The following is a 19,302-nucleotide window of genomic DNA, read 5'->3' on the forward strand; positions in this document are numbered from 1 at the left end:
ATAAAATAAATAACCTTCAGATGTAAGAAATAATCTCTAGGCTCTGAAAAGTGTCTCTTTCTGCAAAGACAAATTCTACCAATGCTGTGGCCTATATACGGTCTTTGAGAAACAAACCATCTTGCACCCAAAATCTCTAACACTGCTTGACTTTTCTTAATAAAAGAAGCTCTATTCCTGACATGGCTTTTCATTTGCAAATGTAAAGCATCACTAATTTTATAGTCAATTAACTGGGTTTATTTAGATCAAGTGGTATTATTATCCTAACCATAAGAATTAAACTATTAATGGTGAATAGTGTTTCTCACTTTAACATAGGCCTATCCCACTGGTGGGATACATGCCAACTCCAAGGAAAAGTTAGTCATGTGGGTTTCAGAAGATGAAAGCTTAAGATAAAGACTGAGAGTGTTTGATGCTGGAGGTGGGAGTGGTATTATATAGGTCTTAGCCAAAACATGTGATAGTCACTGAAGGGGTAGCTGGAAAGAGAAGTGTGTGGCTCAATTAACCAGCTCAGGCAGACCTTGTGAGAACTAGAGGAAGAATGCTCCTGACTGCTTTGTACTGCCTGCTGTGGACTTTCCAGACCTCTGCTGGCCATTTCCCTCGAGCCTGTACCTCCTCTAAGAACCTGATGGAGAAGGAATGCTGCCCACCATGGGAGGGTGACGGGAGTCCCTGTGGCCAGCTTTCAAGCCGGGGTTCCTGTCAGGACATCATTCTGTCCAAGGCACCACTTGGACCTCAGTTCCCCTTCTCAGGGGTGGACGACCGGGAGTCTTGGCCCTCCGTCTTTTATAATCGGACCTGCCAGTGCTTTGGCAACTTCATGGGATTCAATTGCGGAAATTGTAAGTTTGGCTTTTGGGGACCCACCTGCACAGAGAGGCGACTTTTAGTGAGAAAAAACATCTTTGATTTGAGTGTCCCAGAGAAGAACAAATTTCTTGCCTACCTCACTTTAGCGAAACATACTACCAGCCCAGACTATGTCATCCCCACAGGCACCTACGGCCAAATGAATAATGGATCAACACCTCTGTTTAATGACATCAACGTTTATGACCTCTTTGTCTGGATGCATTATTATGTGTCAAGGGACGCACTACTTGGGGACTCTGAAATCTGGAGAGACATTGATTTTGCTCATGAAGCACCAGGTTTCCTGCCTTGGCATAGACTCTTCTTGCTGCTGTGGGAAAAAGAAATCCAGAAGCTGACAAGGGATGAGAACTTCACTATTCCATACTGGGATTGGCGAGATGCAGAAAATTGTGACGTTTGCACAGATGAGTACATGGGAGGGCGCAACCCTGCAAACCCTAATCTACTCAGCCCAGCATCCTTCTTCTCCTCTTGGCAGGTAAGATGTGCTGGACATATAATATCAGAGAATAAAAGAACCATAGCAATCACTTCTTCTGGAAGATCTTCATAAACACCTTTTCCATCTCTCCATCTCCTGCCAAGCCTAGAAAATTTTCCCTGTCAAGAGCTCTCAACATACCTTGTATTTTCCCTTTATAGCACACTTCACAATTGTAGTTCCAAAGAGATTTGTGTGGCTATTTGTCTAATATCCTCTACTTGGTTCCTTTATTCATTTTAATCTAATGAATAAAAAGTACTTGGTTCATCACTGTATCTCCTAGCACCTGGGATGGTACCTGGCAAATGGTAAGAGCTCATGAAGTATCTGTTGAACCAATTGATGAATGAATACTTAGATGATTAGGTAAATAAATGATTTAGGTCAATGTTCCTGAAATTTTCTTCACAATAAAATTTATACATTGTACAAATTAAAAATACAAATTCCTATCCTTATCCCAGGAATCCCATTGATAAGAATCTTCAAAGGAGGATCCTGGGAAGACCTCATTTACTAAATGTCTATGGTGATTATCACCATCAGCAAAATTTGGGGAATATTACTTAGATTAAATTTTCTTTTAAAAAAATATGAAGACCCTGAGGCTCAAACAGGTAAATAATGAAAATAGCTAATATTCATCAATCAACGAGCATGTATGAGCCCCTATTGTGTTTATGTGCCTTAATTCATTTAATACTCTTACTAATCATTCCCCATCTCAAAGATTTAAAAAAACTAACCTGAGGTATAAAGACATTAGGTAACTTGTACAAGATCGCAGAACTAGTAAGTAGCAGACAAGATTTGTTCTCAGATAATCTTTGGCTGCATGACAACCCTATAATATTGGGTTGGTCAAAAAGTTCATTCGGGTTTTTCTGTAACATCTTATGGAACAACCTGAACAAACTTTTTGGCCAACCCAATATTTCCAAGGACATGTCTGCTATGATGTCTAAAGGATCTGGCCAACCTACCTCACTTTTTTCAATAAGATGCAGAAGAAATTATAATTTTTTGCAAAATATGTGCAAACTTTTGAGGTACAAGATAAGGGATTGTTATTTTGAAGTTTAATTTCTGTTTCTCCTATTCTGATTTTTTTCACTCTGGATTAGGGGCAAAAGGTAGCCAAAGAAACATGCTTTTAATTATTTATCATTTTAAAACCATAGGTGGAAGGAATGTTTTTCTGCCTGTATTCCAAACATTTCTAATACAGCACTTTTGACTAGCAGTGCTTTATGGAACTAAACCCCAATATTTAAATGAGATGGGAAGAATCTTGCATTCTTACCCGGCGCTCTGCAATTTTGAAATGTGGATGGCTTCCCATCCGCCCCCTTGCACTAAGTTCACACACCTTCCAAATAGAGCCTATTGAAGCTCATTGAAAATGACCACTGTAATGTCTTGTGTCACTAATGTCAGCTATTTACCAAGAGAAAGGAGTGTATTTGTGCAGGAAAGGCTGGAAAAATTCTACTTCAAAAAATAAAAATCTATTTCAATAAGTCTTCAGACCTCCTACCTTAATCTATAAAGTGCAAAACTCTCATCTAACTCTCACATCCTCCGTTATTGCTTAAAATACGGTTAAGCTTGGATGTGGGATTTTCAGTCAGTTATAATGCTTTCCTTAATTGCTTTTCTTGACCCAGAAAAACTGGAGGATTATCTAAATTACCAAAAAGTTACAACATCCACACTGAAGCTTAATAGGCAAATACTAATTGATCTTAATTACATTATATGTAGGCTTCTTGGAAGTACCTAAATTATGTTTCTAATTTTTTCTATTCATTTATTGATTATTGAGTGGACATTTTTTTCTGTTTTTTTTCTCCTTTACAATTGTGTCCAGTTTTACTTCTAAATAAAACTTTTTGGGTCTAGTAGGTAAACACTAAGTTGAAATTGTTACAACATTAGATTCGATATTGTTCTATGATTAAACTACTGTGTAGTAACTGGTGGTAAAAATAAGATTAGGAAATACAGAGGACAAAGACCACTGAAGAAAAATGAGCAAACGACGATTTAAATAAGGAAGGTGAAATGAGTGAACATTTACGTTCACCTACCGTGAGTGGTGTCATTGTGTGAGGTGACAGTCAAACCCAATTCTAGTTGGCTGTTTCCATTCCTTTGCAGAGCATCTCTGGTTAAAGTCCTTTAAAAATGAAGATCAGTTATTTATATTGACTTAATTCAGCAGTTCTCAGTATCTTCTAAATCACATAGGAGCTTAAAAAATTGCATGTGCTCCACCCATCCACCCTCTGCCAGAAAATCATAGTCAGGGGGTCCACTGTGAAGTCCAAGTGTCTGTATTTTTAAAAACTTCTACTGTAATGCTAATGCACAGCCCCCACTAAGAATCATTGATTTAATTAATATGGAAATTGTTTTGGTATCTCTTTCACTTTACAAACTCAGGTTCTATAATAAACACACCACTAGTTTAAATGCTTTTGCCTGAATTGAACACTCAGATCAAGAACTAGACTGTTTTACGTGAGATGATGAGACCAAATATCTTCCAGACTTGGTGAGTTCATTAATATCTTCTTAATTAGTTAGACTCAGCCCCTTAGGTACAAGGCCTCCTGCTTTTTCTTGATTTCAGATATCTTTTACTTGACACACAAAAAAATAGAGTTTTTAGATTTATTAACTCATAAGATTTATTAACTCTGAGCTAAGAGACCTTCAGTGATGTGTAGTGTACTGCCTACATTCTGTAAAAGAAGATAGTGAGACCCCCAAAAGGTAGGATGATTTGTTTAAGGTCACACAGCTGAGGACTATACCCTAGTGCCTTTGACTCCAATGCTATTTCAAGTTAACCATGTTGTTTCCTATTTTTAAGGAGCCATTTAGGCTTGGAAGGGATAAAACAAGCCACTGATTTATGGATGTAAATTCTGACTTGTAGACACTTTAACTCCCTTAAAATTCAGTTGCACAGACAACTGGGGCAGATATTCTGATGTAGTCCTTTTCATTCATGTTAGAGTGAAATTATTCCATTAGACGTTTATTTATCCACATCCCTTACTCAGGTAGAATTGACCTTCACCCTTTTGCACTATCATTATACTTTGTACAGATTTATATCATAGTACCTATAATTCTTCAATACATGTAATTGTTTTCAAACCTATCTTTGTCTAACAGACTGCCATCTGCTCCAATGTAGAAACCATTTCTAATTTATCTTTATGTCCACAGAGTCAGGAACATAATATATACATGGAACGGGCTTTGTCAATATATGTTGAATTGAACAAAATTGAAAATCATAGAAATGTTAGCTCCAGTGCTAACACACATAAAAAATTAAACTCTGCATAGACATAGCTAGATTTCTAGAACATTAAGCCATAATTTACAGCACTGGATCCCCAAGACCAAGGACACAATTATGCCAAAATAAGCAGTAACTTATTGTCTGGAATAAAACATTTTGTGTAGCTCTCTCTAGGCTTATGTGTGTGTGTGTGTGTGTGTGTGTGTGTGTGCATGCAAAAAATGAAAGCACACATAGAGAAGATCAGGCAAGTTACAACCTGAGTGTTACTTAAGTGAGATTAATAATATTTACTGATAAGGTTTTTTATTCAATAAAATAATATATTAAAAATTATGTGCTTAATGTTAGTTTTCATAGAAAGCCTATATTCAGAACTCACATGCTTTTTTTGAATATTTGTTCCTTGATTTTTTGGTTTGTTTAATGCCAAGAGCTTTTAAACTAGAAGCATGTTTGTCGTCAATTAAAGCAGTCCATTATTTTTGGAGGTGGGGGGTGAACATTAAAGTACAAATACCTGTGCTCAACACAGTTAGATCCAATGTTATGCAAGCAGCAGATAAGCTAGCTGCAAAAATGAAAGGGTAGCTGTCATGATGGATCAAAATAAAGAGAAAAAACTTTTCCAAGATGATGGGCATGAGTGAAGTGTGACCAGGGAATTCACTCATCAGGTGAAAAGCATATCACATGGAAGCAAACAGTAGGAAGAAAAAAAAAGGTACATTTCAGCAGAGAGTCATGGGTTTAGGTAACCATGGCAACAGCTCAGTGAATTAACAGCTCCTCTTTTTTCCTTATGAAAAAGATTCTGTGGAATGTCATAGGGTTTACATTTTTATTTAGCTAAACCTCTAATGTCATGATAGAAGTTTTGTTCCTAAAGCTTTTTTTTTTTTTTTAACATCTTTATTGGAGTATAATTGCTTTACAATGGTGTGTTAGTTTCTGCTTTATAACAAAGTGAATCAGTTATACATATACATATGTTCCCATATCTCTTCACTCTTGCGTCTCCCTCCCTCCCACCCTCCCTATACCACCCCTCTAGGTGGTCACAAAGCACAGAGCTGATCTCCCTGTGCTATGCGGTTGCTACCCACTAGCTATCTATTTTACATTTGGTAGTGTATATATGTCCATGCCACTCTCTCACCCTGTCACATCTTACCCTGCCCCCTCCCCATATCCTCAAGTCCATTCTCTAGTAGGTCTGTGTCTTTATTCCCGTCTTGCCACTAGGTTCTTCATGACCTTTTTTTTTTCTTTTTCCTTAGATTCCTTATATATGTGTTAGCATACTGTATTTGTTTTTCTCTTTCTGACTTACTTCACTCTGTATGACAGACTCTAACTCCATCCACCACACTACAAATACCTCCATTTCGTTTCTTTTTATGGCTGAGTAATATTCCATTGTATATATGTGCCACATCTTCTTTATCCATTCATCCGATGATGGACACTTAGGTTGCTTCCATGTCCTGGCTATTGTAAATAGTGCTGCAACGAACATTGTGGTGCATGACTCTTTTTGAATTATGGTTTTCTCAGGGTATATGCCCAGTAGTGGGATTGCTGGGTCGTATGGTAGCTCTATTTTTAGTTTCTTAAGGAACCTCCATACTGTTCTCCATAGTGGCTGTATAAATTTACATTCCCACCAACAGTGCAAGAGTGTTCCCTTTTCTCCACACCCTCTCCAGCATTTATTGTTTCTAGATTTTTTGATGATGGCCATTCTGACCATCATCAGAATGTGTGATGTGTGAGATGATATCTCATTGTAGTTTTGATTTGCATTTCTCTAATGATTAATGATGTTGAGCATTCTTTCATGTGTCTGTTGGCCATCTGTATATCTTCTTTGGAGGAATGTCTATTTAGGTCTTCTGCCCATTTTTGGATTGGGTTGTTTGTTTTTTTGTAATTGAGCTGCATGAGCTGCTTGTAAATCTTGGAGATTAATCCTTTGTCAGTTGCTTCATTTACAAATATTTTCTCCCATTCTGAGGGTTGTCTTTTGGTCTTGTTTATGGTTTCCTTTGTTGTGCAAAAGCTTTTAAGTTTCATTAGGTCCCATTTGTTTATTTGTGTTTTTATTTCCATTTCTGTAGGAGGTGGGTCAAAAAGGATCTTGCTGTGATTTATGTCATAGAGTGTTCTGCCTATGTTTTCCTCTAAGAGTTTGATAGTGTCTGGCCTTACATTTAGGTCTTTAATCCATTTTGAGTTTATTTTTGTGTATGGTGTTAGGGAGTGTTCTAATTTCATACTTTTACATGCACCTGTCCAGTTTTCCCAGCACCACTTATTGAAGAGGCTGTCTTTTCTCCACTGTATATGCTTGCCTCCTTTATCAAAGATAAGGTGACCATATGTGCGTGGGCTTATCTCTGGGCTTTCTATCCTGTTCCATTGATCTATGTTTCTGTTTTTGTGCCAGTACCAAACTATCTTGATTACTGTAGCTTTGTAATAAAGTCTGAAGTCAGGGAGCCTGATTACTCCAGCTCCATTTTTCGTTTTTAAGATTGCTTTGGCTATTCGGGGTCTTTTGTGTTTCCATACAAATTGTGAAATTTTTTGTTCTAGTTCTGTGAAAAATGCCAGTGGTAGTTTGATAGGGATTGCATTGAATCTGTAGATTGCTTTGGGTAGTAGAGTCATTTTCACAATGTTGATTCTTCCAATCCAAGAACATGGTATATCTCTCCATCTATTTGTATCATCTTTAATTTCTTTCATCAGTGTCTTTTAATTTTCTGCATACAGGTCTTTTTTCTCCTTAGGTAGGTTTATTCCTAGATATTTTATTCTTTTTGTTGCAGTGGTAAACGGGAGTGTTTTCTTAATTTCACTTTCAAATTTTTCATCATTAGTGTATAGGAATGCAAGAGACTTCTGTGCATTAATTTTGTATCCTGCTACTTTACCAAATTCATTGATTAGCTCTAGTAGTTTTCTGGTAGCATCTTTAGGATTCTCTATGTATAGTATCATGTCATCTGCAAACAGTGACAGCTTTACTTCTTCTTTTCCGATTTGGATTCCTTTTATTTCTTTTTCTTCTCTGATTGCTGCGACTAAGACTTCCAAAACTATGTTGAATAATAGTGGTGAGAGTGGGCAACCTTGTCTTGTTCCTGATCTTAGTGGAAATGGTTTCAGTTTTTCACCATTGAGGACAATGTTGGCTGTGGGTTTGTCATATATGGCCTTTATTATGTTGAGGAAAATTCCCTCTATGCCTACTTTCTGCAGGGCTTTTATCATAAATGGGTGTTGAATTTTGTCAAAAGCTTTCTCTGCATCTATTGAGATGATCATATTGTTTTTCTCCTTCAATTTGTTAATATGATGTATCACGTTGATTGATTTGCATATATTGAAGAATCTTTGCATTCCTGGAATGAACTCCACTTGATCATGGTGTAGGATCCTTTTAATGTGCTGTTGGATTCTGTTTGCTAGTATTTTGTTGAGGATTTTTGCGTCTATGTTCATCAGTGATATTGGCCTGTAGTTTTCTTTCTCTGTGACATCTTTGTCTGGTTTTGGTATCAGGGTGATGGTGGCCTCGTAGAATGAGTTGGGGAGTGTTCCTCCCTCTGCAATATTTTGGAAGAGTTTGAGAAGGATAGGTGTTAGCTCTTCTCTAAATGTTTGATAGAATTCACCTGTGAAGCCATGTGGTCCTGGGCTTTTGTTTGTTGCAAGATTTTTAATCACAGTTTCAATTTCAGTGCTTGTGATTGGTCTGTTTATATTTTCTATTTCTTCCTGGTTCAGTCTCGGCAGGTTGTGCATTTCTAAGAATCTGTCCATTTCTTCCAGGTTGTCCATTTTATTGGCATAGAGTTGCTTGTAGTAATCTCTCATGATCCTTTGTATTTCTGCAGTGTCAGTGGTTACTTCTCCTTTTTCATTTCTAATTCTATTGATTTGAGTCTTCTCCCTCTGTCTCTTGATGAGTCTGGCTAATGGTTTATCAATTTTGTTTATCTTCTCAAAGAACCAGCTTTTAGTTTCATTGATCTTTGCTATTGTCTCCTTCATTTCTTTTTCATTTATTTCTGATCTGATCTTTGTGATTTCTTTCCTTCTGCTAGCTTTGGGGTTTTTGTGTTCTTCTTTCTCTAATTGCTTTAGGTGCAAGGTTAGGTTGTTTATTCGAGATGTTTCCTGTTTCTTGATGTAGGCTTGTATGGCTATAAACTTCCCTCTTAGAACTACTTTTGCGGCATCCCATAGGTTTTGGGTCGTCATGTCTCCATTGTCATTTGTTTCTAGGTATTTTTTGATTTCCCCTTTGATCTCTTCAGTGATCACTTCGTTATTAAGTAGTGTATTGTGTAGCCTCCATATGTTTGTATTTTTTACAGATCTTTTCCTGTAATTGATATCTAGTCTCATAGCATTGTGGTTGGAAAAGATACTTGATACGATTTCAATTTTCTTAAATTTACCAAGGCTTGATTTGTGACCCAAGATATGATCTATCCTGGAGAATGTTCCATGAGCACTTGAGAAAAATGTGTATTCTGTTGATTTTGGGTGGAATGTCCTATAAATATCAATTAAGTCCATCTTGTTTAATGTATCATTTAAAGCTTGTGTTTCCTTATTTATTTTCACTTTGGATGATCTGTCCATTGGTGAAAGTGGGGTGTTAAAGTCCCCTACTATGATTGTGTTCCTGTCGATTTCCCCTTTTATGGCTGTTAGTATTTGCCTTATGTATTGAGGTGCTCCTATGTTGGGTGCATAAATATTTACAATTGTTATACCTTCTTCTTGGATTGATCCCTTGATCATTATATAGTGTCCTTCTTTGTCTCTTGTAATAGTCTTTATTTTAAAGTCTATTTTGTCTGATATGCGAATTGCTACTCCAGCTTTCTTTTGATTTCCATTTGTATGGAATATCGTTTTCCATCCCCTCACTTTCAGTCTGTATGTGTCCCTAGGTCTGAAGTGGGACTCTTGTAGACAGCATATATATGGGTCTTATTTTTGTATCCATTCAGCCAGTCTGTGTCTTTTGGTGGGAGCATTTAATCCATTTACATATAAGGTTATTATCAATATGTATCTTCCTATTCCCATTTTCTTAAATGTTTTGGGTTTGTTATTGTAGGTGTTTTCCTTCTGTTGTGTTTCTTGCCTAGAGAAGTTCCTTTAGCATTTATTGTAAAGCTGGTTTCGTGGTGCTGAACTCTCTCAGCTTTTGCTTGTCTGTAAAGGTTTTAATTTCTCCATCAAATCTGAATGAGATCCTTGCTGGGTAGAGTAATCTTGGCTGTAGGTTTTTCTCCTTCATCACTTTAAGTATATCCTGCCACTCCCTTCTGGCTTGCAGAGTTTCTGCTGAAAGATCAGCTGTTAACCTTATGGGGATTCTCTTGTGTGTTATTTGTTGTTTTCCCCTTGCTGCTTTTAATATGTTTTCTTTATATTTAATTTTTGATAGTTTGATTAATATGTGTCTTGGCGTGTTTCTCCTTGGGTTTATCCTGTATGGGACTCTGTGTGCTTCCAGGACTTGATTAACTATTTCCTTTCCCATATTAGGGAACTTTTCAACTATAATCTCTTCAAATATTTTCTCAGTCCCTTTCTTTTCCTCTTCTTCTTCTGGGACCCCTATAATTCGAATGTTGGTGCGTTTAATGTTGTCCCAGAGGTCTCTGAGACTGTCCTCAGTTCTTTTCATTCTTTTTCTTTATTCTGCTCTGCAGTAGTTATTTCCACTATTTTATCTTCCAGGTCACTTATCCGTTCTTCTGCCTCAGTTATTCTACTATTGATCCCTTCTAGAGTATTTTTAATTTCATTTATTGTGTTTTTCATCATTGCTTGGTTCCTCTTTAGTTCTTCTACGTCCTTGTTAAATGTCTGTTGCATTTTGTCTATTCTATTTCCAAGATTTTGGATCATCTTTAGTATCATTATTCTGAATTCTTTTTCAGGTAGACTGCCTATTTCCTCTTCATTTGTTAGGTCTGGTGTGTTTTGATCCTGCTCCTTCATGTGCTGTGTGTTTTTGTGTCTTCTCATTTTGCTTATCTTACTGTGTTTGGGGTCTCCTTTTCACAGGCTGCAGGTTCGTAGTTCCCATTGTTTTTGGTATCTGTCCCCAGTGGCTAAGGTTCGTTCAGTGGGTTGTGTAGGCTTCCTGGTGGAGGGGACTAGTGCCTGTGTTCTGGTGGATGAGGTTGGATCTTGTCTTTCTGGTGGACACGTCCATGTCTGGTGGTGTGTTTTGGGGTGTCTGTGGCCTTATTATGATTTTAGGCAGCCTCTTTGCTAATGGATGGGGTTGTGTTCCTGTCTTGCTAGTTGTTTGGCATAGGGTGTCCAGCACTGTAGCTTGCTGGTCGTTGAGTGAAGCTGGGTCTTGATGTTGAGATGGAGATCTCTGAGAGATTTTCGCCATTTGGTATTACGTGGAGCTGGGAGGTCTCTTGTGGACCAGTGTCCTGAAGTTGGTTCTCCCACCTCAGAGGCACAGCCCTGATGCCTGGCTGGAGCACCAAGAGCCTTTCATCCACACGGCTCAGAATAAAAGGGAGAAAAAATAGAAAGAAAGAAAGAAAGAGGATAAAATAAAATAAAATAAAGCTGTTATAATAAAAAATAAGAAAAAAATTATTAAGAAAACATTTATTAAGAAAAAATTTAAAAAAATTTAAAATACATTTATTAATTTTTTATAATAAAAAATAAGAAAAAATTATTAAGAAAAAAATTTATTAAGAAAACAAATATTTAATTTTTTTAAAATAAAAAATAAAAAACTTATTTAGAAAAAAAGTTTTTTAATTTTTTAAAATAAAAAATAAGGAAAAATTTATTAAGAAAAAATTTATTAAGAAAAAAAATTTTTAAGTAAAAAAAAAACAAAAAACAAAAAAAAAAACGGACGGACCAAACCCTAGGCCAAATGGTGAAAGCAAAGCTATACAGACAAAATCTCACCTAGAAGCATATACATATACACTCACAAAAAAAGGAAAAGGGGAAAAATTAATATATCCTGCTCCCAAAGTCCACCTCCTGAATTTGGGATGATTCATTGTCTATTCAGGTATTCCACAGATGCAGCATACCTCAAGTTGTTTGTGGAGCTTTAATCCGCTGCTTCTGAGGCTGCTGGGAGAAATTTCCCTTTCTCTTCTTTGTTCGCACAGCTCCCAGGGTTCAGCTTTGGATTTGGACCCGCCTCTGCGTGTAGGTCGCCTGAGGGCGTCTGTTCTTCGCTCAGACAGGACGGGGTTAAAGGAGCAGCTGCTTCGGGGGCTCTGGCTCACCCAGGCCGCGGGGAGGGAGCGGTACAGAGGAGGCGGGGCGAGCCTGCGGCGGCGGCAGCGGCCGGCATGACGCTGCACCAGCCTGAGGCGTGCCATGTGTTCTCCCGGGTAAGTTGTCCCCGGATTTCGGGACCCTGGCAGTGGGGTGCTGCACAGGCTCCCGGGAGGGGAGGTGTGGAGAGTGACCTGTGCTCGCACACAGGCTTCTTGGTGGCAGCAGCAGCAGCCTTAGCGTCTCCTGCCCGTCTCTGAGGTCCGCGCTGATAGCCACGGCTCGCACCGGTCTCTGGAGCTCGTTTAGGCGGCGCTCTGAATCCCCTCTCCTCGCGCACCAGGAAACAAAGAGGCAAGAAAAAGTCTCTTGCCTCTTCGGCAGGTCCAGACTTTTTCCCAGACTCCCTCCCGGCTAGCTGTGGCGCACTAGCCTCCTTCAGGCTGTGTTCACGCAGCCAACCCCAGTCCTCTCCCTGCGATCCGACCGCAGCCCGAGCCTCAGCTCCCAGCCCCGCCCGCCCTGGCGGGTGAGCAGACAAGCCTCTCGGGCTGGTGAGTGCTGGTCGGCGCCGAGCCTCCGTGTGGGAATCTCTCCGCTTTGCCCTCCGCACCCCTGTGGCTGCGCTCTCCTCCGTGGCTCCGAAGCCTCCCCCCTCCGCCACCCGCAGTCTCCACCAGTGAAGGGGCTTCTAGTGTGTGGAAACCTTTCCTCCTTCACAGCTCCCTCCCACTGGTGCAGGTCCCGTCCCTATTCTTTAGTCTCTGTTATTTCTTTCTTCTTTTGCCCTACCCAGGTATGTGGGGAGTTTCTTGCCTTTTGGGAGGTCTGACGTCTTCTGCCAGCGTTCAGTGGGTGTTCTGTAGGAGCAGTTCCACGTATAGATGTATTTCTAATGTATCTGTGGGAAGGAAGGTGATCTCTGCGTCTTACTCTTCCGCCATCTTGCCCCAAGATCCCGCTCCTAAAGCTTTTAATAACTGGTTGTTTGTTGCTATTTCTTTATGTTTAAGAGAGCACTAAGTTCACTTTCTCCATTAGTACATCTGTTTCTTCTTTCTATATCTCCTTTTTTTCATTTGACTTGGGACAGCTTGATCTGTTTCCCCCAAATCATATGTTATAAGTCACCTGTGTTGAAACAGAAAAAGAACAAATTCCTCATCAGAAGACTTCTGCCACTTACCAGATTCTACCTCTGCTACTTACCAGATGTTATAGGACAAGTTATTTGGAATCTTTGACCTTTGTTTTTTTTCTCAACAGAAAAAAATGGGGTGCAATTATCATATGTGTGTGTTTTCTGTGTTGATGAAAATACTAAATGGAATGGAAAGTAGAATAATGCAGTGGAAAGGGTATAGTCTTTTGAGTCATAAAAACATGACTTTTGTAACTTACTTAGCTACAAAATCCTGGACAAGTTACTTAATTATTCTGAGACCTTTTTTTCTTTAAAATTAGAATAACATATCTTAAAGCATTATAGTAAAGGGATTCAATGAAATCTGTTAATGTAAAATGACTAGTTTAGTATCTGACATATTCTTTGAGTTCCATGTATGGAAATTATCATAATATATCTTTACATGATATATTGATGATAGTTATTATAATAATGACTATTCATCCAGTGTTACAGAGTCAGGGTTAACAATTTGGTGGCCTGCCCAATGGTCTTGTATTCAATAATAATATAATAGCTGCCATTATTAAACACTCTGTACTTGGCACTATATACTAAATGCTTTACTTGGGTAAAATTATTTGATCCTTCATAAAAAGTTGTTATAGCCCCCATTTACAGATGAAAAACCTTGATATTCAGAGAGCTTAAGTAATTTGCTCAATTTGGAAACCATGTCTGACTGCAATCTCCATGATAACCATAGTGATAACACTTTCTCCTACCCTGCCTCTCCTTCTGTATCAAATATAAAAACAATAATTTGAGATTAAGTTTTTCAAATTATTTCTGGAACTGGGGTAGATTTCTTCCTTGTTACTAATACATTGTCATCTGAACATTTAGCCACTTGGTTGTTGGCATTTCCGCAAAAATAGTTTCATTCAATCCTCTCTAATTTAACTGAGTCTGCTGTAGGAGTCTTTTAGGCAGTAGGATATTTTGAAAATATCCTGATATGGTTTATTATTCAAACAGGAATGACAATGATTTCATCTATATCCCTGCTGTGATGTCTAGTTAATCGACATTTTAAAGGAATCCAATATATTACACTCAATGCAAAAGTTAAGTTAGCTTTATTCAACCATCCCTAAGCCATTTACAGGCAGTCATAAATCTACTGGATGTAGCTTTGGAGTCAGGAGGACTGTGGATTAATGTTCTAGTCCTGGCTCTGAACATCATATGACCTTAGACAAGTCACCCAACAATTCAAGTTCTCAATTATGCATGGGTAAAAGGATTGAGGAATGTCATGAAGTATGAAGAAACTGACATCTGTTGAGCCAGAAACTGCATTTTATTATTTTATTAATATAATAATAATAAATATAATAAATTATACATTAATATGTAATATTTATTATTTCATATTACAGTTGAAGAAATTGAGACTCAGCAAGCCTAAATAACATACTCATTGCCCCATTGCTAGTAAGTAGCTGAGCCAGAGTTGAAGCCCACACCTACATGACTTTGGAAACTAATTCTTTTCCAACACACAACCCTTCAATTCATAAATGATATCTTAGTGACCAGAAATTAAAAACTTCTCTAAGTGTCTGTTGTATAACACAGTGGCAGCCATTCCCGGGGGGGCAAGGCTCATTCAGTTCCATCTGATGGTGATTTAATTTGCTTTTACATTCTTATAGATTGCCAACTCACTGGAGCGGGAGACTGATAGGATTTTTTTGATTATTCCTAACTGTGGTGCAAGCAGTTGACCAAGAAGACTTCACTTTTAAAATATTGTTCCATGTGCCTTGCCTGTTGCCATAAAATTATTAATCATAATACAGGGTTTTAGATCCTACTAGCCTTTTATACTCTTCCACACTCAGTTTCCTCGTCATTAAAATAGGGATAAAATCATATAAACCTACAAGGTCATTTGTGAATTTAAAAAAATGTACACAGAGATGCCTTCCCTATTGAGAATGGGGCCTCTGTATATATTTAATACAAACGATATATTTTTGGAAATATCTTCTAGGGCAAATGTTGGTATCAGTAATAGGACTGGCTAAAAACGATGTGCAACACGTGTTGGTAGTTGAAGATTCACTGGTTCATCCATTGACTTGTTTATTCTCCCATCAAATTGTTATAGAGCCTCTATTATAGATTCTGGGAATAAACAGTAACGAAAAAAAGAAAGTTATCCTCATAGAGATTACTTTTTTTTTTAAAGGAAGTGATACTGACTGTTTATCAAGGGAGATTAAAGTGAGTCAAGTTTGAGTTTGACAAACAACCACTTTATCTACTCAGTGGGCACAGGCCTCCTACAGAGTAAGTGCCCACGGTGAACAGTCACGGATGGCAGTGTGGCCTCTCCTGCATTTTATGCTTTTGTTTAAGGCTGATATCTTGCTTACCTGCTTAATTGCCATCATGGAACCTAAGGCATCAATGATTTTAAGATGAAGAATTAACTTATAAACCACTGAGAAAAAATCTGCCAGTTAAATTATAATGTTTTTTTAAATCACTTAGCATTTTAATTTCATATTTATTGAAAGAGCTCCTTTTGACTTATTTAGTCAAATAATTTTATCATAGTTCAATCTTCTGCCTACATATAAGTGAAACTGTAAGCAAAATAATTTGGTGAAGGATTTCTAAAATTTCTTCATATTTTAGAGTTGGACTCTTTTGATTTACTTTTTAAGTCAGAGTTGACAATGTCTGTTTTTTTCAGAATATTGGTTTGGCCTTGAAGTTTAGGTAGAATATCAGATAAATGGCAAGGAGTGAACACGCTTAGGCAAGAACAAAGATGTGGGATGGAGAAGCATGAGTGATGCCCAGAGAAGAGTAGCCAGTCTGACTTCAGCAGTTGGATCACAGAATTTGTAAACAAATAAAGATTCAAGATGTATTCTGGAGGCAGAATTGACAAGATTGGCTGATGGTTTTAATGTGAAAGATAAAGGGGAACAAAATACAAATGGTAACAGTCTCTGGCTTAAAAATGAAGATTCATGGGCTTCTGGTTTAAGTTGCAGGATAGTTGATGTATAGGAAACAGAGGGAGTGGAACAATTTTTTTTTAATCTTTTTATTTTAAGTTTTTTTATTTTAAAAATTCTTTTTTAATTTAATTTTTTAAATTAAAGTATAGTTGATTTACAAGGTTGTGTTAGTTTCAGGTGTACAGCAAAGTGATTCAGTTATACATACCTATATATGTTTTTTTATTCAGATTCTTTTCCCTTATAGGCTATTACAAAGGAACGAATTTTTGATTTTTAAGTGTTCCATTTGAGATGCCTGTGAGATAACATTGAAATATGAAGTTGGAGATGGATATACAGGGTTAGAGTTCAGAGGAGTGCTTTTGGACTTCAGATAGGAATTAGGAAGTTCCTGTCATATAGTGGCCTGTAAGCCATGAAACTGGTCGTCAGAGCCAAAGAAGAAGATACAGAGAGAAATAAAAGAAGAGGGTACAGACCTAAACTCTGGGCCATGGCTAGCTTCAAGGGCATATGAAAGTCACACAATGGATATTTAACAGATGATTGTCAAATTAATTTTCCCACCAAATAAATATTTGACAACAATTATATGAAGTAGTTATTATTATCCCCATTTGCTAGATGAGACCTATGGTATTTAATTTATTTTCTCAAGTGGTAGATGCAAGACTAGAACTCTGTTCTGAATTTTAACATTCATGGGTTATTCTGCAACCCTCAGAAAGCTGCTTCCTTCAACAATTTACTTTAAAACATTAATCTCCTGATAATTAGAAATATGATAATCAGGAACCTCAACCTCCCTACCTTCCCCCTTTGACTTAGAGGTGGAGACAACACTCCTTTAACATAAAGGTGTTTTGTGCAGGTCATCTGCAGCCAATTGGAGGAGTACAACAGCCGTCACGCTTTATGCAACGGGACGTCCGAGGGACCGATACTGCGCAATCCTGGAAACCACGACAAAGCCAGGACCCCAAGGCTCCCCTCCTCAGCTGATGTGGAATTTTGCCTGAGTTTGACCCAGTATGAATCGGGTTCCATGGATAAAGCTGCCAACTTCAGCTTTAGAAATACACTGGAAGGTAATCCCCTTTTATCCACTCATTTAAATTTTCTTTTTTTCTGAATTCATGTTTATAATCTCTTATCCAAAATCCTGGGTCCAGAAGTGTTTGAGAATTCAGAATTTTCTGAGTTGAGTAAGGGCATGTGCATGTGTATATATATGACCAATAACCCTAGGAGAGTGTGGGGGGCACACATAATCTGAAACATGAATAACTCTTCAGCAAAATGTAGGAAGGTACCCACCAGGTCAATAAATTGAGACAAGAGGCAGCCTAATGGAGAATAAAGTCAGGTTTTCCACTAAAAAAATATTGGCGCCAAACAAAATAATACATTTTTTGACCTTTTTGTATTTTGGAATTATAGATATAGGACTGTGGACCTATCATATTTTTCTAACTTTTAGTATTTTTATCTAGTTTAAAATATTCTGTAGCTTGCACCTTGCCCTCTGCATCTCTTCCATCTGGCTGTTCCTGGGTTACATCCTTTTACAATAAACAGGTGAGCTAGTAAAAAAATAAATAAATAAAAGAAAAGAAAAAATAAAATATTCTGCATGCTAGCCTCTTTGAGACAAGTCCGTTCTTTTAACTATAATAAGGGTAAAATCCCCATGTAAGGTTAAGGCCCCATCCCGTTATCCCTCAAGATTTCTGTGTTTCGTCAGAGATTCCTTCTCATAGTCTCTTCTAAGGTCTACCTACTTCTCCTGAAAAGCTTTCAACTTTACTTGCATCTTCCCTTCAGCACCTGTTCATTCTTCTCTGCTCAGCGCTGACCCAGTCATGAAACCCATCTCTGCCACCTCAATTTTCATTATGGAAACAAACCTACAAACAAACAAAAAATAGGAATAGTCACTCAAGTTACAGATTTAATCTGAGTTCCGGGGAGACATAGGGGACCAATTCTGGCAAGGCAGATAACTCAAAATTTAACACTAGACATTTCACCTCCTAAAAACTCTTTGGCACCCTACCATGGAGACAAAACTTTCTCTTTTCCTATTTCTTCCTCCTTAACTTTTTTTGTTTGTTTCTTGTCATTGTGATTGTTGCTTTGTCCTCTAATTTCTGTTGCTCAGCTGTGCAGAATAGTGTCTCTGTCTCTTTCATTTCCTTATATTTTTCTAATCCAGAAGGTCTTAGGGCCTTGCTCTACCTCAGAAGCAATTTAAACAAGGAGAGTATCACCCTAAAGAGGAACCTCGGCGCAGCCGAGGTTTAGAATTTTAAAATTCTAAAATTTTATTTTTAGAATAAAAATTGTGTTTATTTTCCTTAAATAATATTAGTAATTAACGTTTTCCAAGTAATCTCTATGTGCAAGGCACCGTGCCAAAGATTCTGTCTCGTACCATCTCACTTAATTCTTACAACCATCCTCTGAGGAAGATAGCATCATTATTTCCAACTTAAAGAGAGGAAACAGGATCAGTGATATCAATAATTTGGCTACCACCCATTCGGTAAGTGGCAGAGCTAAATCTGTTCCTAGATTTGGCAAGTGCCAAAATCCAATAGTCCTTTCCATTGTACTCTGATGACCCTGAGTGAGTTGAGCGTTTCTTGAAGGTTGAAAATATCAAGCTAGTCCTTCAATAATATAACACGAGAAGGCAATGCCTGCTGCCCAGGAGTCTCTGAGCCTACAGACTTAGACGAAGGCACACAGACAAGTTGGTGTTCACCACGTGGGTGCATTGGGCGTCCTGTTGGACTGTGCAGGGGTTAATAGCAGGATTCCAGATGCTGACTTAATGACTTTATAAAGTGGGGCTCCATCCTTAAGGGAATTATAGTACATTATAGGTTATTCAGGCAGATTTTCTAACAGTGAGGAAGCATAAACTTTGTTATTAAGGAACATGGGCTGATCACGGAAAGAAGGTAGGGGAGCCTCACTTCTCTGGGCCTCAAGTCAAAGAAGAAAACTGTCTCGAGCCATGTCAACTCAGCCAGTGGCTTTCAAATGAGTTTCTAATGCACAAAGTCAGTAGAGGACATCACATTTATTGTCAATAATTTGCGAATACTAATAAGTTATATCTGTG

At 37.9% G+C, this 19,302-nt stretch overlaps 1 protein-coding gene across 1 annotated transcript in view; it reads left to right on the forward strand.

Annotated features, from left to right (window-relative positions):
* Nucleotides 1-550: 550 nt before the first annotated feature.
* Nucleotides 551-19,302, forward strand: part of TYR (tyrosinase) — a 107,597-nt gene continuing 88,845 nt past the window's right edge. The window contains exons 1-2 of the mRNA XM_007168475.2: nt 551-1,369; nt 17,044-17,260. Coding sequence (XP_007168537.2) covers nt 551-1,369; nt 17,044-17,260 — 1,036 coding nt within the window. The remainder of the gene's footprint in view (nt 1,370-17,043; nt 17,261-19,302) is intronic.

Source organism: Balaenoptera acutorostrata, chromosome 9, assembly GCF_949987535.1.
Source record: "Balaenoptera acutorostrata chromosome 9, mBalAcu1.1, whole genome shotgun sequence".
Classification (NCBI taxonomy): Eukaryota; Metazoa; Chordata; class Mammalia; order Artiodactyla; family Balaenopteridae; genus Balaenoptera; species Balaenoptera acutorostrata.